This window comes from Rhinichthys klamathensis, unplaced genomic scaffold (assembly GCF_029890125.1).
Source record: "Rhinichthys klamathensis goyatoka isolate OS25496 unplaced genomic scaffold, OSU_Roscu_1.1 h1tg000723l_1, whole genome shotgun sequence".
Taxonomy (NCBI): Eukaryota; Metazoa; Chordata; class Actinopteri; order Cypriniformes; family Leuciscidae; genus Rhinichthys; species Rhinichthys klamathensis.
Genome location: NW_026607138.1, coordinates 350,094 through 374,845, shown reverse-complemented (window position 1 = coordinate 374,845; position 24,752 = coordinate 350,094). Strand labels below are relative to the sequence as shown.

The 24,752-nt window shown below is 37.5% G+C and overlaps 2 protein-coding genes across 2 annotated transcripts; one reads left to right on the top strand and one right to left on the bottom strand.

The window, feature by feature from the left end:
- Positions 1-1,528: 1,528 nt before the first annotated feature.
- Positions 1,529-8,338, bottom strand: mmgt1 (membrane magnesium transporter 1). Its single transcript, XM_056242355.1, has 4 exons — positions 8,176-8,338; positions 2,298-2,350; positions 2,102-2,205; positions 1,529-1,994 (listed from the first exon to the last, which is right to left on the bottom strand). Exons 1-4 carry the CDS (start codon positions 8,252-8,254, stop codon positions 1,838-1,840), a joined length of 393 nt encoding a protein of 130 aa, XP_056098330.1. The 5' UTR covers positions 8,255-8,338; the 3' UTR covers positions 1,529-1,837.
- A 950-nt stretch (positions 8,339-9,288) lies between these two features.
- slc9a6a (solute carrier family 9 member A6a) lies at positions 9,289-23,588 on the top strand. Its single transcript, XM_056242356.1, has 16 exons — positions 9,289-9,723; positions 10,597-10,796; positions 11,937-12,014; positions 12,137-12,213; positions 12,302-12,414; positions 12,953-13,058; positions 14,414-14,560; positions 14,768-14,868; positions 14,962-15,050; positions 16,224-16,337; positions 16,727-16,838; positions 17,399-17,552; positions 17,820-17,850; positions 17,942-18,024; positions 19,758-19,863; positions 22,946-23,588. Exons 1-16 carry the CDS (start codon positions 9,447-9,449, stop codon positions 23,237-23,239), a joined length of 2,082 nt encoding a protein of 693 aa, XP_056098331.1. The 5' UTR covers positions 9,289-9,446; the 3' UTR covers positions 23,240-23,588.
- The last annotated feature ends 1,164 nt before the right edge of the window (positions 23,589-24,752 follow it).

Below are 24,752 nucleotides of genomic sequence, written 5' to 3'. Positions count from 1 at the left end.
AATTTTTTGTTTTGTTTTTTGATTTAAGAATGTTTAGATATTTGTACTGGAAAACAAGACAACAGACTGAGGAAGAACGTTGTTTTTTTGCAGTATGTGCAACATTTAATGCCATGACTTTATGAATTTAAGAACGTGCTTTTAAGGCCCAAATAGATACCAGCTGAAACCCCCTGTAAGTAGCTGTAGTCATTTTTTCTCTTTCAACACCTGCACCTCTCCTCTCATTTATAGACGTGATCGTCTATTATGGTGTCACTGTTTGCATCATTAGTGCTAGTTAGTTTTGCAATGCCTGATTCATTGCAGGGCTTAATGTTACATTATGACGGGGACATCACTACGAGGCTGATAAAAACTTAGCACTCAGTACCAAAATACACCATCTGTTGTGAGGGTGAAATGAGCAAGCTGAGAAGCTAGCAAATTCCAGCAGAAATGGTGGACATGTTTTTTATCATTCATCATTTTAAACAAATCCTTCTGAAAGCGATTCCAACGACATTGTTTCTCTGTGCCTGCCGTTATCGTTACAGTTGTGGTCTGAACTCCGCTAATTTTTTATAATCAAAACTATTTTTAGAACTACATATTTATCGTTATAGTCTTTGGTGTGAATGGGTCTCAAATATTTGATTTACGATGTCAAAGTAAAACTACAGCAGTAGAAATACACTAAAGTTGTACTAATAACACAAGTATTATCTCACAAAAGGTAATATGATCTTTATCAGTTTAAATCAATGTCACATTAATACCAGAAGAGACTAAATAGTGTTGGGATAAGTGGGTTGCCATTGCAGGTACTTAGCAGGTCTCCTCTAACAAAAAAGGGGCTTAGTGAAGGATTAGTATAATTACAGGCTTAAACTGGACCGTTTCTGGACCAACTGCCCATTCTTTACTTGCATGGAAAACAATGCATAACCAGGTTGATTTACCACAACCATGTCCTTGAATCCTCCAGATCCAAGCATAAAATTCATTATAACATGACAAAAACGTTTTGGCCGGTTAGCAAGTCTTGACATTGCATAACAATCTTTATAGCGTAAAATGAACAATTAATCGTATCATCTCTTTTAGTTTCATACACATTCAGGATAAACCAGACTTATAAAATGAAGGGGCAAAAATAAGTGGTTTTAATCCAAGTTACAAATTCATCAATAAAATTTTAGAATTTATTAAGGTAGAAATAAGGAGTTGTGTCTCAACATGAAATCAATCAGAAAACATTAACCTCTGCCCACCCCCCACCCCCCACCCCCCAAACAAGTACCATTCATTCCCACTGAGTGTTCACAGTATTGTTAGAATTGCTATTATTCTACATCTATTGTGGCCCTGCTCAGACATGTTTTAATCATTCTCAGTATTATTTAAATAAGTTCAAATTAGAATTTCAGCAATCAGAGCTACTGCTTCTGAACACAAAAACAATTTATGGTCCACAATATCGACCTCAATTAAGAAGGGTACAGGGAAGAACCTTTTGCAGTTGGGGGTTCAGTTTAGCCAAAAAACATGGCAAACCAACATTGTACACGGTAGGATTCGTGCCCTGTGCGCGACAGCCAACCGGAGGGCTACAGCCGTAACCTACAGACTTAAGACTCCCAAGCAATAACAAGTATTTACAAACATATCAGCTGGAAAAGGAGTTGGCACAGTCCATTGACAAATAGTAACCACAAGAGATGCGTGTTTGTACAGCATATTCACATATACATAAAGACAGGAAAATATGCTTATTTTCCTTCCAACCGAGGAGCTAACAAATAAATTTAAGAAAAACAAAATGAAAACGGGCAAGGCAGCCCACAGAAGGCCAGTCTCAATGAAAGTTTTCCAGCTTGCGTAACCGCAGGGGATTGGATGGTAAGGCCTGGGGGCTTGGAGTGGAGGTCTCCTGCTCCGGAGCGCAGAAGAGTACTCTGCCTCGGTGATTGAACAGGTAGAACGACGGGTGATTTCTCAATGTGTCAAATGTCCTGTTAGAGCAAACAATAAAGAGACATAAGTGAGCTCGATGCAAGTTTCATTAGTAACAGCCTATTTCTGATATAGCCAGGCATTACTTTATGGTCTATGAGCTTACTTGTTTTTGAGCTCTGAAGAAGCATCCATGTCTTTGAACTCGCCTGAGATGTGTACTATGCCATAACACGTGATCACAAACGACAGCAAAGTCTGTAACACTATCTGAAAACACAACACAAGAGAAGCTGTATTGAGGAAAACAAATGCATGCGATTCAATATGATCAAAATGTCTGGTATTTGATTGCAACTTACATCTATAGGTAATGTTTCATTCTCTTTTTCTGTCAGTCGCATGTAGGATCGGTCTAGAAAAAGAAAATATCTTTTTAGGATGAATGAGAGGTATTAAACTATTCCCTCTAAACAAAGGTGTATAACAAGTGATTTTGCAGAGTTACAGAGTCGGAAGCAACACAATACAACCATTCTTGCACATTAAAAGCTATTTTATTTAACTTTACAACTGGATTTATTATTTTTTTTGCAAAGGGCACATTTGCTCAAGTTTATAAATTACATCATCCTATGGTCTCTGACATCCCAGTCACATTAAGTGCCCTTATGTTTTTTTTTAAATATTACCTTTCATGCATGTGTAATGTAGCTGTTTGAGAGTTTAAGGCCTGGTTTCACAGACAGGGCTTAGATTAAGCCAGGATTAGGCTGTAGTTCAATTAGGACATTTAAGTAGCTTTTATAAACTTAAACATTACTGATGTGCATATTGAGACAAAACAACGACACTGCCATATTTTAAGATATGTCAGTACAAGTTGTATTTCAGTTAACACAGTTCAAACATATATTAGTCTGGGACTAAGCTTAAGTCTTGTCTGTGAAACTGATCTTAACAATTTTACAGATATTTTATGGCCAAAGTGCACAAAAAACAAGGTTATTGTCTCCTAAAAGAAAGGATAAATTCTGAACTGGCGAAACGAGTCGTCAGCAATTTCAGTCTCACTTCCGCAACATATCTACGTAGGTTAGTAAAAAATTAGCATAAAGCCAGAAGGGGTGTGCACGAATAGACGAATATTCGATCTGTAATTATGAATTTTCGAAAAATAATAATATTATTCGAATCACTACACATGTTGCTTGGCTGGTCATAAATGTAGTAAAATTAGCACGCAAACTAAAACTCAGTTATAACTAAGTGGCAGTTTAAGCGACACCATTTTCAACTAATAGCAGAAAACTTTATATGCGTTTTGGACGTTCATTTACATGACAACAGTGCTTTGGGGGCCTGAAAATGCAAACTTTTGAAAACGGGTTAAGTGTAAGTTTTTGAAAACTACAAAAACGTGAATCTGTGAAAACGGTGATGGCATGCACATGCGTATTACGTGTTTAGTCTAGGTGCGTAGTGTTTCTTTACAAAGTGACATCGCCAACTACTGGCCTGGCACGAATAATACCTTGTTTTAGTCATTTTCACGGATCCGTGTGAATGGGGATCATTTTGACTTGACAATGTTGACATCTGTACAAAGAAAAAACCTTTCCGTTTTTAGTACATCGTTGTCGTGTAAACGTACACTAAATGCACTGGGAGGCGCTATGGAGCTTGTAAAGTTGATTGTATTTGATCATTGTCTGCATCTAGGCGCAGTGAAGTTTGGAATTACTTTGATCAAAATAATTTTACTAAATGACCTTACAAAATGGAGTTACTTTTGATCAAATGGATCAACATGTTGTGTAAACATTGTCGGGTGAAACTGAGTGATCATATCACCACCATGAAATCCAAAACTCCAGTCAAATGAGGAAAGACAGCTGCTTATCACTGCATTCACGACTGCAGGTAAGCGCAAATGGTGACAAAATCATAATGATTAAAAAATAACGTCTTTCTTGTTCAACTTAATTTAAATTAACAATATTTTTGAAAAATGCCCATCCCTAAAAGCCAGCCTATGGCTCGCTGCAAACAACGTCTACTTAGTCCATACTTTGGCCAACCTCAAACACTGTAGTTGTAGCTGGAAGAGTTTGGGTTGTGTTAACGACATGTTGAGAAGACGCCGTTTTCAGCACTGCAAATCCACTTTACATGCACTCCCAAAGGATGAGGACTCGTGCTCGAATTCATACAGTAAATAGACGCCACGTAAGCGATAATGTACATCCAGCCGGTTGTTCTCTCAAAATAAACCCCGACAGGGTGATGAGGACCCCGAAGCGAAGGTAGATGTAGCCTACATTATCCCTTACATACACACATATAATTGGGCTGGGTAAAAAATGTATCGATTTCTCGATTTTAATCGATTCTCATTTTTACGAACCGATATCGATTCTTAAATCCCAAGAATCGATTAGTCATCCTGTTTTCATTTGACGAATGAATGGAACATTGTAGCGCTCATCCCATCCAATAAATCGCAATAATCTTTGTGCTTTGTCACTATTGATATGAAACAAAGTCCCAGATTTCTAAGTACGTCCATTTTCTTACGAAATTCAAAAACATAAATACCGTTTTGGCGCTGTGGCGTGAGATCGCTCTGGCTCAGCTCAGAAGCAGCAGCGCGGAGCGCACATGATCTCCTCTTCTGCCTTAATAATACCAGTTACAGCGTGAAATAAACATGAATGAGCATCTGAAAGTGTGTTAAAGGGGTCATATAATGCCATTTTTGTACAAGCTAATATGATTCTTTAGGGTCTAAATTAAAAGTTTGTAATATACTTTAATTAAAAATTCTCATTAATATTGTATGAAAACACTTATTTTACCTGGTAAAAAACAGCTCTGTTTTCAGCACGCCGTTTCAGTGTATATGCCTTTAAATGATCATGAGCTTTGCTCACCCCGCCTCTCTGTTCTGTGTACACCAGAGCCGGCTCTGGCGTACACCGTTTGTAACACAATAACCATAACACGTTGTTCAGTATAAACGTGGGATTATGCATTATATTGAGAACGTCATACATAGAAAACATGCCGTAATGTACCCTGAGTGTAAACTTAGACGCATTCATTGTGAAGCGTGCAGCTAGCGATTTACAAGGATTAATATAAATATTAATATAAAGTTTAATAAAACCTTACACTCACTTCAGTTGTTCTAGAGGTTCAGCAGGAACACGAATATCTGGTACCGATCTTTTTTCAGGAGCAGCTTCTTAGCAAATCCAGCTTTATACTGACCCTCGTTTATAAAGCAGTCTGGTGTGTGAAATGATTCGCACATGAGAGCATTGACGTTGCTCGTGGGGAATATTCCCTTTGAAATCAAACACAGCCACTGCGTCTTCGGCGGTTCGGATTTAGGAACATTAAAATGACTGCTGTGTTCGTTATTACACCCAAGAACAGAACACCACAATCGCTTAGACGCCATTCTGCTCATAGACAGTGCTCCAGCTTATCAACAATGACCGCGCCGGTCCGCGCAGACTATGATTGACAGCTGGCTCACGAGCGAGGGCGGGTCTGTGTTGAAACCCGGCTGTCATTCAACAATTGCGGGAGGGGCGTTCGAGCCTGTGACGTCACAGGCTCGAACGGCTCGATTTGAGGCAGGGGAAAACATAAGGAGATTAAAACAAAAACACTGGATGGATTTTTATCATTATATGATGGTTGTGTACAGACACTGCCAACACACATTTCAGTACAATCAACTTGTAAAATTGCATGTACCATTATATGACCCCTTTAAAAGATGGAGTACAACTTATCAAAATCCGTATCATGTCACATGGAATCGCTCAATCAGTGTTTCAACCGTGGAAAGACGTCAGTAAAACACCTTGTAAACAATGTAACTTCACATTTACCTCAGAAAAAAACAAAAATATCCAGTGACCATAAACTCGTTATCAGCTAGAAATATTAACTCTAAAGAGGAGCATTTTGCTAAATATATGCACCATATTACATATCCATTATAATTTTTAATGTTCTTCAATATTTAAAGCTCCTGTAGGTAACTTTTGAAAACATGTATTCGCTAAAACTGTCATTATGTCCTGACAGTAGAATATGAGACAGATAATCTGTGTAAAAATCAAGCTCCTCTGGCTCCTCCCAGTGGTCCTATTGCCATTAGCAAGAAATACACGCTCCCGGTCAGAAACAACCAATCAGAGCCAGGAGGAATGTCTTAGCACTGTCAGTCACGCTCGTGTACGCGCTGATCACACCCCTCTCTTGCACAGCGCGTTGCACGAGCCGTCGTTCAAACTCAAGATTGCCGGCGAGCTGCAGCTGTGCTTATGACGGAGAAACAACCTAAACTGCCAATTTTCGAGTGACACCTGCTCATAAAACAAAGAGGTAAAAGGAAAAAGACTGATGACGATAACCAAGCGAAAAATAAAGAATTACACAGTTGACTCGGTGTCAAAACTCTAGCCGCATAACATGTAGATAAAATGTCACGCACTCTTGCTAAGCAACAATTGAAACCTGCTAATTCACTGGCTTTTCATGTTGCTGAAATAATGTACTAGCACACCTTATCTAGCATCGCTAGAATAATTACTTACATACTGTAACGTTAGTTACCGTTATCTTACTAGCTATTTATAACTTATAGAAAGAGTGCAACGTTATAAAATTACATGTAGGCTATTGGAAAATACATAATGATTTGAGGACCAAGTTTGTAGTCAAAGTATGGGCAGGCCATAGTCAATGTAAAGCATATTATTGACGTTTAATCCCTATTAGTGAATGTGCCATATAACTTTTTATCCGCCGTTATGGGTGGCCCTGTTTACTAGCCTGCGCGTTCACGACAGGCTCCGCTGTGGAGGACGAGCTGTGGAGGGAGGGCTGTAGCGCAGCAGAGAGAGGGGGTGGGACCTATAAGTTGTGCTTGTTCAAATTTTCAGGCTAAGTCAACGTTTTCTCAAAACTCCCTACTGCAGCTTTAATGCATGTTTGAATAAATCTGGCAAGTTTTTATGACAGCCACCATTTAAATGTTTATATTTAATAACTTTATTATTATAAAAATAAATAAAAGTGTAATTTAAGTGTTTGTAAACAAACCAGTATATAATTATTAACAATATTTTAGTAGGCTAATGAAGCCTAGTAGGCTACAACTGACTCCCATAGTTTACTTTTTCTTGAGAAAATTTGCCATGTAGCAGCTATTGTACCTGATATCCAAAATAATCAATATTGCATCGAATCGAAATCAAATCGAATTGTGAAATTTGTGTCAATACCCAGCCCTAATATATACAAACATATATATATATATATATATATATATATATATATATATGTGTGTGTGTGTGTGTGTGTGCGTTTAATTTTTAATTAAACACAGTGATTGGATTAGAAAGCAGTGATAACATCTGTTTGTTATTTGAAGAGATTTAACAAAGGATTTTATTTAATTATTTTTTAAATAAAAGTTTATTCGTCTGTCGGCTCACGAGTCAGACATGCTCGAATGAGACGGCTCTCGGTTCAATGAGTCGAAAGCTGTGAGTTGAACATGTTATAGAATCGCTCAATGTGAATCGTGAACGAATCTTTTCAATAAAAAGATCCGACTCAAACGAGAGATTCTGACATCACTACTGCAGAAATAGCAGGTGAAATTGCATTATTTGGAAAGGAAACCAATTCTGGTTGCGAGTTATTTTTCATTTAATCGTCGTTTAGTTCCTTAGTTAAGGTTAATCAACACATTGCCTTTAGGGAAGGTTTGAATAATGTAAGTTTACATAGTAACGATATCTACTGAAATACCAATCATACTGCGTTATATAAACGCCCCGATAAAACTCAACACGCACCGCACAAACACTGATCTTGCACAAGTCTCAGTCAGACTGCATGATAAGTGATTTATGGTAGAAAATAACTTCATCCCGTGTATTGTGCTGATATAAATGTTGAGTGACAAAACCTAGTGAGCTGCCGACCAAGACAGCATTTTTGGACATAATAGCCTACGTGTTCCCACTCTCTCTAAAATGCTCTCTACATAGGAAGCTCCCTCGGGTTTGAGTCCTGCTGAAACTGCCATGCACACTGAGCTCTGCAGAGAGGCCGCACTCACCGCCGGACCACTATCAGCTAACGTTACAGCTTACTAAACAACTACATGTCTGTCCAATTCACTCTCGTTTCTGGAAGAACAATACTTACGCTGTGCCGCTGAAAAAGCTGCGTGTGCCAAGGCGAAAAGGCCTACACCGACAACACCTTTCCAAAAGGACGAAGCCATTTTAACTCGAGCACAACCGATCGAGCCAATGCTGGGCGCGTGAAGCACTCCTCAATGAGCGCTGCGTCATCACCATCACCGCCGCACTTCCGGTTGCCCTCTGCCACTTTAAACGTGCATTTAAAGAGACATACGTAGCGAATTTAGGGGAACATAACAAAAATAATTACAGAATTAACTACGTACAATATTAACACACAAATTCCAATATTAATTTTAACCCAAAAGTCTCTACAGTAAAAAAAAAAAAAAAAAACTGAATAAAATAAAGCTCTACATTGACCCAGAATCTTAAAATTAGAACTGTACAGAATGTATTTCTTTTTTATCTTTTTTATCTTCATTTATGAATGTAATACTTACCTAAAAATATTCGTTTCATGATAGATAAAAAATTGTTTTCAAAAGTAATCTAATCACCTGTAGTCTACCTAAAATCAACATATAATATAAAACTAACTGCTGATTTATGTATGTATGTATGTATGTATGTATGTATGTATTTATTTATTTATTTATTTATTACACCATATTATTACTTTATTATTTCACTGCCACTACAGTTGTACACACAATTAACTAGTGAATATAATTATCAAAACAGTTTCTGAGGGTATGCGCCTCAAATATAAATTTGGCAGTTCAGGAAAATGTTTAAAGAGATATGAGGGTTTTATACAAAAAAAGTTGGAGTGCATGGGGATTTGAACTTGTCATTATAGGAATATTGCATCATGAATGTAGCTCTAAACCATTTGAAATATGTATAGTTATTAGTGTTGTCAAATCGCTTGATCACAGCATCTAAGCATAAAGGTTTTTGTTTATATAATATATTTGTGTGTGTGTGTGTGTGTGTGTATGCACATATATTATATAAACAAAAATGTTTATGTTAGATGCGATTAATCGATTTGACAGCCCTAATAGTTATATAGATTGTTCGACAATGACTATGCAGAATAAAAAGAAACGACCCTCATGCGCAGCGTTTGCCCAATACGAACTGCTCGAACACATTGTTGAGTTGTCATGTGACGTCACGTGCAGTGGGCGGGACGTCGCTGGGAATCAGGAACAATTTTCAGCAGCCTATGTGATTGTATCTGCTAATACTCCTGCCTGTGTTCAGCGATCCTGAGCATAGTGCATTCATCTTCTTATATCTTTTGCATCTAAAAGAAATGCCAACATGGGCTCTACATGTGAAATGAACGCCGCGATGAGTGTTTGGAGAAGACTGACTCTGTTTGTTTTGGCGAGCTCCCTCTGCTTGTGTCTGAGCAGAGCTGAAGACAGTTCGATGGAGAACATCGTGACAGAGAAAAAAGCTGAAGAAAGCCACAGACAAGACAGTGCCGACCTGCTGATCTTTATCCTGCTCCTTACCCTGACAATCTTGACCATATGGTTGTTCAAACACCGCCGGTTCAGGTTTCTGCACGAGACTGGACTGGCTATGATATATGGTGAGAACAGTCGTGATATCAGATAATTTGACTGATCGCACATATGAACTGTGAAGTCAGCAGCATGTTTCCCGAGATAAAGTGGGATCTGTTCATTTAAGTACGCCATGTATGAACATGACTGTTCAAAGGGCAGTGTGGGAGTTCTAGCACAGGGCCTGTAAGGTGTAGCTGTCCAGCAGGAGTTAATCTGCCTTCCTGCGTTCCCTGCATATGCTGGCTGCTTTAAAAACCAATGCAGCCAATTTAAAGTTTTATTTTTAAGTGAAGTTTTAGTTTTTTACTAATTTCCAGTTTGTAATTTTAGTGCTTCAACTTAAACTTATATCAGTTTGCTGCAAAGGCAATGTTTTTCTCATTTTCATTTAAAGGTTTTTATATTGAATAATATTATTTTATTATATGTGTTTATAATTACATTTGATTTAGTTTTATTTTAGTTAAACAAAGTGTTTTTAATAGTTTTACTTTTAGTAACGATAATAGCCCTGGTACACAAAACAGATGTTCTTTAAAAAATCTTGTGAGTTGCCCACAGGCCTCAGACAGCGTTTTTGGGCATCGTGGGTGTCAATTCTATGGAAGCTTGTTTCCGCCACAGAATTAAACAATTTAAAAGATAATTGCGAGTTTACATCTCGCAATTCTGACTTTTTTTTTCAGAATTGCTAGATAGAAAGTCTCAATTACCTTTTTTATTTTTTATTCAGTGTAAGAAACAAGCTTCCATACAGTTCAGCCCCTGTGATGCTGGGAAAAGTCTTGGTAGGCTGTTTACTGCGGTTTGACTTTGAATATTTGCCTTGGAATTAGAAATGAATACATAAAAACAGAACCATTTTAATAAAATGCAATTTTTCTGTCTCTCATCAGGGTTGCTTGTGGGTGTCGTACTGCGTTATGCTATTCATGTGCCCAGCAACATGAACAATATTACATTGAGCTGTAATGTCAATGCCAGTCCAGCTACACTGCTGATGAATGTCAGTGGTAAGTTCTACGAGTACACATTGAAAGGAGAGATCGGTGCCAATGAAATCAATGACATTCAGGACAACGAGATGCTCCGCAAGGTAAAATATCACATCACAACAATCATAGAGGAGTCGTTTGACCTACAACACATATTCAGATGAATTTGAATCGAACGCTTGACTTCAACCACAAATGCTATGGGGAATTTATTTGAATATGACTCATACTTGCATCTGTATTTTTAGATGGATATCCAGTCTGTTTTGCTGAACTCATTTATGTTTTTTCAGATGCTTCAGGCAAATTCCTGATTTAACTTTGTACCAATAATTAAATTTTCTCACACATACTAATTCAGTGCCTGACAGAAGTAATCTGTGGTTGGTTCAGTCTCAAAACTATAATTCTCTGTTAGAACATGTCCCTCAGGTGACAGATGCTTGAAACTGCTTCTATATCGGTTACAATATGGGGTTTAAGAATTGCATAATTTAGTTGTTGAAATGTATGATAATTACATTAGATGTTTGAATTTTATGTGCATAGAAAGTCACATTATACTCAATTATTGAACACTTTGCTCCAGTCAAACCACTAATAAGAGGAAATAGCTATTTTGGTTGCAATTTATTTTACAGTACGTGCACTACTTACGTGTACTACTTATCTAATAAAGTACTGGGAAATACATGGTTTAAGGTTAGGTTTAGGGGTAGGTTCAGGGTTAGTACCTAGTTATTACCCAGTTATTGCAAATACTATAATAAGTACATAGTATGTACACGAAGAACAGGACTGTAAAATAAAGTGCTACTTTAATTTTTTGTACTTTTTCTTTTTTGAACTTTCTATTCATCCTAGAATTAATGTAATGGTTTCCACAAAAATATTAAGCAGCACAGCTGTTTTCAACATTGATATTAATAATAAATGTTTCTTGTGCATTAAATCATCATATTAGAATGATTTCTGAAGGATCATGTGACCCTGAAGACTGGAGTGATAATGCTGAAAATTCAGCTTTGCATCACAAGAATAAATTACATTTAAAAATAGAATTATTTTTTAAAAAATGTAATAATATTTCACAATATTACTGTATTTTTGATCAAATAAAGGCAGCCTTGGTGAGCACAAGATAATTATTTCTAAAACATTAAAAGATATAAACCTTTTTTTCTTATTTTCTCATCGGTGAATGAAATGCCTATATCTGTATCTTTCTAATTCTATTTCAGGTGACCTTTGATCCAGAGGTCTTCTTTAATATTCTCTTGCCCCCCATCATTTTTCATGCTGGATACAGTTTAAAACGAGTAAGGGCTGTTTTTTATTTATTAATACAGACAAATGTTGTGTGCACAAGATCATGTAGTGTTCAACGTAGACAAATCAAAGGCCATTATTCAATTAATTTCTTCTCTATCTGTTTTCTTAGAGACATTTCTTCAGGAACTTGGGCTCCATTCTTGTCTATGCATTTGTGGGAACCGTGGTGTCTTGTTTCATCATTGGGTCAGTCTTTTTTCAGTACTATTTTGAGGGGTTGCTTTAATGATGAGGGTGAGAACCAGCTCTCAGAGGTGTGCGGTTTGCTTTTCAGGTTGTTAATGTACGGCTGTGTGACGCTGATGAAGCAAATTGGCCAGCTGGGTGGTGACTTCTTCTTCACTGATTGCCTTTTCTTTGGTGCCATTGTCTCAGCCACTGACCCAGGTATTACAGTCAAGACTCTCTGTAACAGTGCATAAATGCAGTCATGAGTGTTTTGGTGTGTATTAATCAAATCCCTTTATCTACAAATTTTTGCAAGAGGGATGTGTCATGTAACTCCTAGAAACTAAGCCTTGCTGTAGCAGAATTTACCTGCACTATGCTATTTCTTGTTATGAAATGATTATAATTAAGTTACAAATAAGAGCAATTTGATCTATCTTTAAAATTGTCCCTTTTCAAAGCTCGGCCCCCCTTGGTTACTGTTGCTCACTAAGACAAGCTGCACAGAGCTTCCCAATGAATGTGAGAATGCTATTAAAAGTGCAATCTTCAGTAAAACCTGCACCTAAATTGAATGGATGTTATTCTTACTCTAACAATTTACTATCCATACACTCAGGACTTCCATTAGAAATTGCATTAAAATGCATGAGAAAAAGCATGTCTGATGACGGCAACAGTTGCTAAAGCAGGATCGGTCAGTAATGTTGTTAACGCAGGGCTTAGCGAAGGCATTGATTTATGCTTTGTTTTGTAGTGACAGTTCTGGCCATCTTCAATGAGCTGCACGTGGATTCTGACCTGTACGCTCTGCTGTTTGGAGAAAGTGTCCTGAATGATGCCGTCGCTGTCGTACTGTCCTCGTAAGTCCTCTAATGCCTATGATCACACACGGCTATGTATAAACAAACTGCTAATGTTGGGTTCATTCATTAATATTATTAATAATTTTGAGATATAACTGTTTTGGGTTTTTATAAACTCAATGCATAATGAATAATTAACACTTTTCATTTAACACCCGATTTTTCCTCTGCTGGACCTTTCATCTGCTCCAGTATGCTGCTTTATTACGGGAGGCAAAGTGGGGCGGGGCGTCACAGCCCTGGAGGTGTGGCTTATGCAGAGGGCGGGAACCAGACACTGAGAACGCCCCTCAATGGGTGTGCCACACATGTAGAGCTTTGAGCCTTCCGAGTGGATTTTTAGTGTGTGCATTGGCTGGTCTTTACCAGAACATGCAGAGTGAATGACCCACAGACATGCTTCACACCAGCACCTGTAGTGAGCTCATCCCTCAAGGAAGTAGAATTCCTCTTTACTTCTATTTTAACCGCCTGTAGAGGACTTATGAAGTCCATCGGTTATATATATGGTGTGTAGATGATGAGGCAGAGCTGTGGGTATTTGCTGATTTGATGATAGTCCTTTGCTTCTTAGTTTGAAGTGATCCTGTGTTGCTCTAGACGAGAGTTTACTTTTGTTCCTACCTATCCTCTGTACTCAAAATGTAGCATGTAAGTACATCTCTCTAAAAAGCTATTCAATTTCATGAGGATTCAAAACTTCCTTGTTCCAATGAATTAATATAGCTTAAAGTAACTGCTATTCTAACTTCTAACCTAATCCAAAGAAAAGAGTGTAATTTAAATTAAGCTTCAAAACCCCTCTTCCACAGCTATTAGAGAAAAATATGGAAAAGTTCACCAAAACCAGCACTCTTCCAGATGGTGTGTATCACCTGCTACTATGCATATATTAACTTTATTCTCAGTAAGGTTTCCAGTCATTTCAGTCTGGTCTTAACCTTTTATGTGGAGTGTTTTAGCAGCGATTGTTTTATGATTTAGGTTGTGATTGAGTTAAAAACTACATTAAGCACAACAGAAGACTAGCCTGTGCCTTAGTAAACAAAAGTGCTCATTTTACATTTCTCATTCTCATTCAAAATTAATGATAGAAAATGTATAATATGACCTCTTGAAAAAAAAACTGTCCAGAGAATGGGAAATAGAATATAAATTGAATATCTCTGATGAGCACACTTATCTGATACTAATGAGTTCAGATTTTGCCAAAACTTTAGCACACTTTTCCAGCCCTGCTCATAATGCTAATATTTGTTATGATTTTCCAATAGCAAATGGATCTTTATTCTTTTAGATTTTTGCAGGTTTGACATTGGAATTACTTGAATGTGTCTGTGTCCTTTTTCCAGGTCAATTGTAGCATATCAGCCTGAGGGAGACAACAGTCACACGTTTGAAGCCATGGCCATGCTGAAGTCCTTTGGCATCTTCCTGGGGGTCTTCAGTGGTTCTTTTGCTCTTGGAATGGCAACTGGAGTCGTAACTGCATTGATATCCTTTACTGGTTCAATATTGTAATCACTTTTTGTTTTGTTGGTATGAACCATGGTGCTTATGAAAAAGAAATGGGTTCAGATCTCATCTGTGTCATGTATTGATCTAATTCTTCTTCTCTCCACGTAATTGCCACTATTAATGTAAAATAATGTATTTAGTGGTTTATTCATCCTGAAGTTACTTTCATTGACTCCCTTCCACGTCACTAAGTTCACTAAGCTTAGAGACTTACCATTGCTGGAGACGGCACTGTTCTTCCTCATGTCCTGGAGCACATTCTTACTGGCTGAGGCCTGTGGATTTACAGGTGAGCTTGAGTTCCCCATAGAATCTTCTAGAAACATATTGCATACTTCTATATTTGAATGCTTGTTCCTGCTCATCCTGTTGTGTTCCTCAGGTGTGGTGGCGGTTCTGTTCTGTGGAATGACACAGGCTCATTACACCTTTAACAACCTCTCTCCTGAATCTCAGGACAGGACGAAACAAGTAAGATTAAAAAGTTACTTTTATTTTAGGCTTTCTCTCAGTCCACTCCCTAGTTTGCATGATGTACACTCAAAAGTACATTCAAATGTAAAAAAAAAAAAAAAAATGTTTTAGAAAGAAGTCTCATTCTCACCAAGGCTGCATTCATTTGATCAAAATACAGTAAAACAGTAATATTGTGAAATATTATTACAATTTAAAAGAATTGTTTTCTATTATAATCTATTTTAAAATGTATTTATTCGTGCGATGGCAAAGCGACATTTTCAGCATCATTACTCCAGTCTTCAGTGGCACATGATCCTTCTGAAATATATGCTGATTTGATGCTAAAGAAACGTTTATCATTATTATTATTATCAATATTGAAAACAATTGCGCTGCTTAATATATTTTGGAAACCATGATGCATCTTTTCAGGGTCATTTGATGAATAGAAGGTTCAAAAGATCTGTTTATTTGAAATACAAATCTTTACATTATAAATAACATTATATATGTATTTACTGACATTTTTGGTCAATTTAATGTGTCCTTGCTGAAAAGGATTAATAATAAAAAAAACAAATCTTAATGACCCCCAACTTTTTTAAGGTAGTTTATACCTTGAAAACAAATGTAGGCACTAGCAAGGGCCTTGATCCAGTGAACATTGGGACACTGGTTACTCAGTTACATCATGTGACATGATTATGACATTGTACATTAAACCATACAGTAGCTAATATTTATCAGCAAGTTATCATTGTTGTGTAATATCATTGAGCATCTTCATTATAGCAGCTAAAAAGTACAGTGCCATCATGAAATAGATGCTTGTCCTGCATTGATTTTTCATAAGCAAAATAATGGTATTAATAAATAATAAGATAATAATGACTTATAATACATACTATAATACAACAGGGCTCAACGTTATTACGATATAAACATTAGTACAAAGTTGCAGAAAATTAATAAATGAGCAAATACATAAAACTATGTAGCTGTTTTTACAATGTTGCTGAACTGTAGCCACAAATCTTTTCTTTTTACCCTAGTAATGCTTTTACGTCAAAATTTGCTAAGGCAGGTCTGTTGAACTTGTCAGAGGTTCATATCTCTCTTTGGTCTATGAAATATATATAATATAAACATCTCACTATGATTTCATGTCACTGTGCTCTCTTTCAGTTATTCGAGCTACTGAATTTCCTAGCTGAGAACTTCATATTTTCCTACATGGGCTTGACATTGTTTACCTTCCAGAACCACGTCTTCAATCCAATCTTCATAGTGGGTGCATTCGTATCCTAAGACTTCAGCTTTGTGCCTAAGGACTAAATGAGCAGACAAAGTGATATAATAGTCAAAATGCTCTCAGCAAATGCAAAACAAGTGGAAAATCTGATGGATCACTATTATTAAAAAGGCAAGTGTTTGCTCATGTTAGACGGCAGTACTTTGCTTAATGTCATCAAGGAAGTGGCTGGCTGTTGTTGTTGAGTTATATGTCCAGGGTGTTACAGCTCATTGTGTTTCCCAGAAATCAATGGCCCAGAACCACTTTTTCATTAACAAAGCCCTCAGAAAGACTCAGGAAGGACAACATGTCATGATTTTGATTAGGGTGTAGATGCTGTCAGTTCAGCATTAGCTCCATTTTTACAGCCACTCCTTGACACCACTCCACCCAGCTGGCCGTGTTTCTGGGAAGAGCGGCAAACATCTACCCCCTCTCCTTCCTACTGAATTTGGGCCGCAAAAACAAGATCACCCCCAACTTCCAGCACATGATGATGTTTGCAGGTTTGTGTGTAGAACTGCAACGGATTCCTATGGCTAGCCAAGATTTAAACTACAAAGAACATGCCAAAACCAAAAGTCTTATTGAGGTTAAATAGTTTAGTCTTTCAAAATCATGTTTTTTTTTTATCCATTTAGTTGGTTTATAGTCTGAACAGCTAAAAAAAAGAAAGAATCCAATCCAATTAAAAATTAGGTTTGAAATATATTGACGATTTTTGGAAATTATTTTCAGTCATAATGGACAGATTGAATTTCAGTTTTTCATTCTCTTCCCATTTACTCTCACATCTGGCATTTACTGTGTACTGAGCGAACAAGTGAACAATTTTCGGATACAGCACATGCATGAATGTGTAAACGGTAAAGTAATGCATCTGACGCTTATGTTGTGTGATGAATTCAGACCAGCAGCAAGATTTCAATCTGGACATGAGCAAAGACTCTCTTACTCACTGACTTTCAAAGGCACACTGACTCTCTAAATCTGATTTGAAAAACAAATCAGATTTATGGCCAGTGTGAACCAATTCTTGGTATTTTCTTGCCCTACTGCTCACTAGGTCTTCGTGGCGCCATGACTTTTGCCCTATCAATCAGGGACACGGCCACATATGCACGGCAGATGATGTTCTCCACCACGCTGCTGGTGGTTTTCTTCACCGTTTGGATCTGCGGTGGAGGCACAACTCAGATGCTGTCCTGCCAGAATATCCGGTCAGTTCTAACCTCTTCTTTAGTCTGAATTATATTTTACTGTCAGACAAGTTGACAATGAGCATGGGTAACTCATTAGACATAGTTTTTGTTCTTATTTTTGTCCTTTTTCATGTGTAATATGTTAACACCATGAGCCATATAAAACTCTTTTCCAAACTTATTTAGCAGCTAAAACTCACTTTTTAGTGGATGAAATTGCAACAAACTTTTTTGTTCTGTAAGTGTTTTATTACTTTTGCTGTAATACTGTTTTGTGTTTGACAGTGTTGGAGTGGACGCAGATCAGGAGAACTTTGTAAGTGTTTTTGGTCTGCTGTAGTCAGACGTAGGGTTTTATATCGGAGCAGAGCTGTTTAATGATGGTTTTCCTCTGTGTCCATCTGCAGATCGGCCCTGATGGAGTGGAAAGGAGGAGCACTAAACATGAGAGCGCCTGGCCCTTCAGGATCTGGTATAACTTTGATCACAAGTATCCTTTGCTGTGTAGCTCTTATTAGTAACCTGCAAAAAGAACATAAAAGATATAATCTCTCTCAAATTTCAACACTGGATCTTCAAATCCATTTAGTTGGTTTATAGTCTGTACAGCAAAAAAAAATAAAAAATAATCTAAACCAATTTTGGTCACATATTGATGATTTTTGGAAATGATTTTAATTAATAATGGGCAGGTGGGATTTCAGTTTTCCATACGTTCAGCACATGCATGAATGTGTAACCGGTAAAGTTATACATCTGACACTTACGTTGTGTGATGAGTTAAGCACAGCAGCTTTTTAAAATTGCTGCTGTAACCCTTGTACCAGAAAAATTAACATGGACTTAGATAACCTTAACAACTTCCATCCCATTTCCAATCTTCCCTTCCTTGCAAAAATTTTAGACCGAATTGTTGCTTCTCAATTACACACTCATCTTGCTGTAAACAATCTCTTTGAGTCCCATTAATCCGGCTTCCATGAACTCCACAGCACTGAAACAATGTTAGTTAAGGTCACTAATGACTTGTTTATTGCTTTGGACTCGAACTGTCTTCCAAATTTGATCCTTCTTGGTCTCAGTGACACTGTAGATCTTTCTTTTTCACCCGTTTAGAGACTGTCTTTGGTGTTTCTGATACTAGACTAAACTGGTTTAAGTCCTACCTTTCAGATTGTAAGCAATTTGTTACTATGGGTGGATGCAGGTCTGAGATTTGTTTGGTGCAATCTTGCGTTCCTCAGGGATCAGTCTTGGGCCCTTTATTCTTTAGCATTTAAAATTTTCCCCTTTGGTCATCTCTTAAGATCATTCTGTCTTAACTTTCATTTTTATGCAGATGACACCCAGATCCATTCAAAACCTGATGATTATGTGGCTGTGACCTTTCTTTCTCTATGTATTTCTGAGATTTAAAAAATGGCTGTCTTAATTTTCTTTGCCATAACAGTGACAAGACTGAGGTTATGCTCATTGGCTCACTCTGCCAGCTACGTAAAGCTGGGTCTTTAACCTTATATATGGATGGTTCTATTCTGGAGTTTCAAACAAAACTACAAAGATTAGCAAATATGTCTGATTCTAATTTAACATTTGATCATCATGTCCAGAATACTGTTAAAACATATTTTTTTTATCTTAGTAACATTGCCAGAATACGTCCCATGTTCTCGTTCGCTGTGTCTGAAAAGTTGATCAATGTTTTTGTATTTTCCCGCATTGGTTATTCCAATGTTCTACTGGCTGGGTTTCAAAAGCTACCCTATGTAAGTGACATGAGAAGGCTAAGTATGGTAACCTATCCAAGTTAGTGCACACACATTAGGAGCAGTCAGTAGTGAAAATGTAGTATGTCATCTGGTATTCTACGCATAAATGTGGCAATTTTTTGTTTTTTTTAGCTTTCCTGTAGCTTAAACAGTAGAGCGTTGGTGCTTGCAACGCCAAGGTCATGGGTTCGATTCCCAGGGAAAGCAAGAACTGATAAGAATGTAAATGTGTACCTTGAAATGCAATGTAAGTCGCTTTGGATAAAAGCATCTGCCAAATGCATAAATGTAAATTTTGCTATTCTGAACACAGCCTGACACTGCTAATGGTCAACTGTGAAGTTCAATCATGGTCCTGTTTACTGGACAGAGTTGCTTTGGATAAAAGTGTCGGATATGTGATTGTTTGTGTTTTTGTTCCAAAAATGCCTTCCTTAACCCTGTTGACTTGCAGTTATCTGAAGCCCATTCTGACCCACAGCGGACCACCGCTCACTGCCACACTTCCTACGTGCTGTGGTCCTCTGGCACGCTGCCTCACCAGCCCACAGGCGTATGAGGTTTGTACTTTACCCGCATGCTGTGGACTAATAATTATATGTAGTTCTGTCTGGATCTTCCTCTTCTTTTAACTAGAAAGCTCTTGATTTGGCAGAAACTAGTCGTTTGGGAAGAAACTAGTCGTTTATGTACTACCAGATGGCGACAGACCAAATCTGTGTTTAAGGGAGGGACCCCTCAAAATCACTCTTAAAGGAGAACTCCGGGCAATTTTTAAGTTAATCTTGATCGTTATACCTTTGTGAGTACTGTCTATAGAAAGAAAACCGAGCCGGATTGGTGCTTGCAGCACAGAGCTTCTAAAGCAAATGCCCAGAGCTCCCACTCAGCTAAAACGGCAGCAGTTATGGGGGCATATTCATAAAGTGTGTCTTTGTGCCTCTTAACAGACACAAAATGCAATTAAAATGTCTGTACAACATGAACAGGGCCGTTACATGACAACAAGATGCGGTAAGCAACTTAGCCATTGTTTAAATTCGCCTAAAAAGTGTTTTAGAAGGCTAACTGTAGTCTCGCGCTGAAGTCCTGTGGGAACTCAGTAGTAGCCGGAAAAAGGTAAATAGCAGTCCAGTGTTTTTCTCCCACCACCCACGTAAAAATTACCTACTGCTGTTTGACGAACACCAATGTCATGCAGTGATTTAATTGTCGTCCGAATCCACATCTTTGAGTTTACAAGAAGAGATCACTTCAGAATTCACTGTTTAGATCCTTTTTGATCACTACCGAGCACCGTAGCCTATGTAGGATAACTGCTCCACCTCAGCGAACAAAAAGGAGAAGGAGAAGAAAGTACGTAAACATTTGAAATGGGCTGTTATTGTGGCAGCAATATATGATACAATTTTAAAATATGTAGGCTATACCCAACATAAAAAATACAAGCCATGCAGCTTTATTTTTACATAATGTAAATAAGTCTCGTTTCCGCTAATTTCCATATTTTTAAAATGACATCCTTTTGAGATAAAATGCAAGAATAAAAGAACCATTTTAGCATTCGTGCATCTAGCTTCTTATTTTTAAAAATGATAATTAAATAATAAATAGAACATTATTTTCCTATTATTAAAAGGATACTCCACTTTTTTTGGAAATAGGCTCATTTTACAACTCCCCCAGAGTTAAACTGTTGAGTTTTTACCGTTTTTGAATCCATTCAGCCGATCTCCGGTTCTGGCGGTACCACTTTTAGCATAGCTTAGCATACATCATTGGAGTTGACAAGACCATTAGCATTTCTCAAAAAAAAAATGACCAAAGAGTTTTGATATTTTTCCTATTTAAAACTTGACTCTTCTGTAGTTACATCGTGCACTAAGACCGACGGAAAATGAAAAGTTGCGATTTTCTAGGCTGATATGGCTAGGAACTATACTCTCATTCCTGCGTAATAATCAAGAAACTTCAATGCCGTACCATGAGAGCAGCAGGCGTAATGATATGACACAGCGCCTGAAAATAGGCCACCTTCCGTCAACACAACGGAACTATTTTCAGGCGCTGCGTCATATCATTACGCCTGCTGCTCTCATTGTACGGCATTGAAGTTTCTTGATTATTACGCAGGAATGAGAGTATAGTTCCTAGCCATACCAGCCTAGAAAATCGCAACTTTACATTTTCCGTTGGTCTTAGTGCACGATGTAACTACAGAAGAGTCAAGTTTTAAATATGAAAAATATCAAAACTCTTTGGTCATTTTTCTTTAGAAATGCTAATGGTCTTGTCCACTTCAATGATGTATGCTAAGCTATGCTAAAAGTGGTACCGCCAGAACCGGAGATCGGCTGAATGGATTCAAAAACAGTAAAACTCAACAGTTTAACTCTGGGGGAGTTGTAAAATGAGCCTATTTCCAAAAAAAGTGGAGTATCCCTTTAAATGAAATACGAATGTATTCGTATTATTCCAAGCATATGACATTTATTTACAGCAGACAATCATGCGATTGACCACGTGAGCAGCGGGTTCGTGGGATTACAAAACTCGTTCCTCCACCGCCAATAAATCGCCATCCGAATGCGTGAGTTTTATCACTGAGGTGCTGTATAGTTGTAACTGGCAACTGATCCTCATTCACTATCCACTCTTTATGAACCATATATTATTGGGCCGCTATGATTTTAATTTCTAGTTCAAATTGTTTTATTTGGCTGACATGAAAGTTGTGAAGACTTTTTTTAATCATAGTTTTTATCTGAGATATTATATTACATATAAAAGATTATAAGGTAATAAAAAAGGTATATGATTATTAAATAACCTCTATGTACAGTTCCGTTCAAATGTTTATAGGTCAGTGAGGTTTTCTATTTTAAAGAAGTCTCTTATGCTTACAAAGGCTGCATTTATTTGATCAAAAATACAATTACAATTTAAAATAACTGTTTTCTACTTTCATGAATTTTAATGTATTACTTTATTTAAAGCAAATTTTTTTATATTGCTTTATTTAAACCTGAATGCTCGTTCAGAAATCATTCTAATATGCTGATTCCCTGCTCAAGAAACATTTCTAATCATTATCAATTTAAAAAAAAGTTGTGTTTAATATTTTTTTTGTGGAAATTGTGATAATCTTTTTTTCAGGATTCTTTGATGAATAGAAAGTTCAAAAGAATATATATATATATATATATTTGGTTTATAAATGATTTTACTGGCACTTTTGATCCATTCAATGCATCCTCTTAAAAAAAAAAATTTGAATCTTACTTAATCACTCTAACTTTTATTACATTTCACCTGGTGTTATTCCTTTAAAGGGATAGTTAACTTTGAAATTAATTTTTGATATGTTTTAGCTTACCTCAAGGGCATCCAAGATGTAGGTGTCTTTGTTTCCGCAGTAGTTTCAATTTTGATATTTTTAGGTCAAACCGTTCTTGTCTGTCAGTCATTATAATGCAGGTCTATGGTCACCACCTCAAAGAGCATGCACAGAGAAGTCCAAATTAAACATGATTTAATGACTCGTAAATGTAAGTACACAATGATGGCCTAAGACACGAAACGAGCGGTTTGTATGAGAAAACGAACAGTAATATCGGTTTTACATCTTGCGTTTTCTTTAAGAATGAGGAGCAGCTGAAAGACGACGACTCCGACCTGATCCTGAATGACGGTGACATCACGCTGTCGTACGGTGACATCACCGTGAGCACAGATGCTACAGGTGCTCACACGAGCGGTACGGCCATCGGAGGAGTGGCCGTGAACTCTGACGAGGCTCTGGATCGAGAGCTGGCGTTCGGCGACCATGAGCTGGTGATCCGAGGCACCCGATTGGTCCTGCCCATGGATGATTCGGAGCCCCCGCTCCCTCTTGACTCCCACCGCCACCGGCACAAGTATGAAACGATGAGTTGAACGGGGCAAGCGGCGACCGAACGAGTCTCTCTTCTCTCTATCATCTCTCATCCGGAGCGATCTCTCTCAGCACCACTCCTGTCTCTGTAGTGGCTGGTTTGATGTCTCTACCTCATTCATCACTCTTTCTTTTACATCACTACAGAAATGTAAATTATTTATTCACTTCTCTTCTGCAAAGCATTATGGGCTTTTTTTCTGTTTCCGGCGACTCTGCCGCTAACAAGACTGCTTAGCACCTGACATCACGGATCGGAAGCATGCTCTGGTTTCTCCAAGTTTATCATGACAACAGAATAAGCATACTTTTATTGCCTGTATAGCAAGGAGTAAAATTGCTGTGACCTGGCCTGCATGTTTATTTGTGTCCTCTCTTGTCGTGCGAGCGCTTGTTTAGGAGATGTGAAAAGAGTCTGTGGCATATTCCTGTGGGTCTGAAGCTTTTTACTGCCTTCTCTTGTTGTGACAGTCTGACAGAGGCGTGCTGAACGGTGGCACTGCGTTTGCTCTGCAGTTTCAATCAAGTGCCTGTCGAATGTAGTTTTCCCCCTTTGAGCAAAATGGCTCTCTTTGCCGTCCACTAGAGGGAGGCCTTGTGTTTTCATACCGTTTTGTTTGTAAGAGCTGTGCGGGCGGACGCCATTCACTCAGAACTCAAGAGTAACTTGTGATTGGCTGTAGAGACATGCTTGGATCTTATATTGTGACCTTTGACTGTGAATCTATGGAGGTTTTTACACCTTGTTGTTCATGTTATTGTTCTGCCCAGTCAGAAGAAAGAGGGCCAATCATATAGTGCAATTTCTTTTCTTTTTCTTTTTTTTGTTGTTGTAACATTTTTCTAAGACAACTAATTGCATATAGCTTTAAGACATTTTTTCTTCTTTTTTTCCATGTAGTCAAAAACAAGTGAGCAAATGTCATGTTTAACTAAGAATGTTTTTGACATGGATTTGAGATTATGCATTGCATTGGTATTACAAAACCACATTATAAGTAAAGGAAAAAAAAAAGAAGCCTTTATTTTTTGTAGTTGGCAGAATCGGGCGATCAGTTTTAGAAAGAAAATGTCAGTGGGACGTAAGCCTTTTTTCTTTTTATTACAAATTTTTGCATGACATGTAATGTGGAGAAGCATAACGCTCCACGTTTTCTTCCCAAAGTCCTTTTTGTGTGTTCATGTTTTCTTACAAATTAAAAAACGCTTTATCTGTCTTGATCAGTGTACAACAAAATCTTCAAATTTTAGAATAATTTTAAAAGGGCTGAATGAATAAAAGAAGTTTTAACGTTCACACCTACAGAAGAAAAAAAAAAACATTGTACGAGGCATCAGTCTAATAGTTTCAGGCTTGACCACGTGACCAATTGACGGGCATCTGAAAACATGGTTAGAATTGTATGCTGTTATGAACGCAGTGAAATCAATCTGCATTAATGGTATTATAGTAAGATCTTTACATTTAGACCTGCATCCCAATTTTCATACTTTCCATCCCAAATAGTGTGTGAG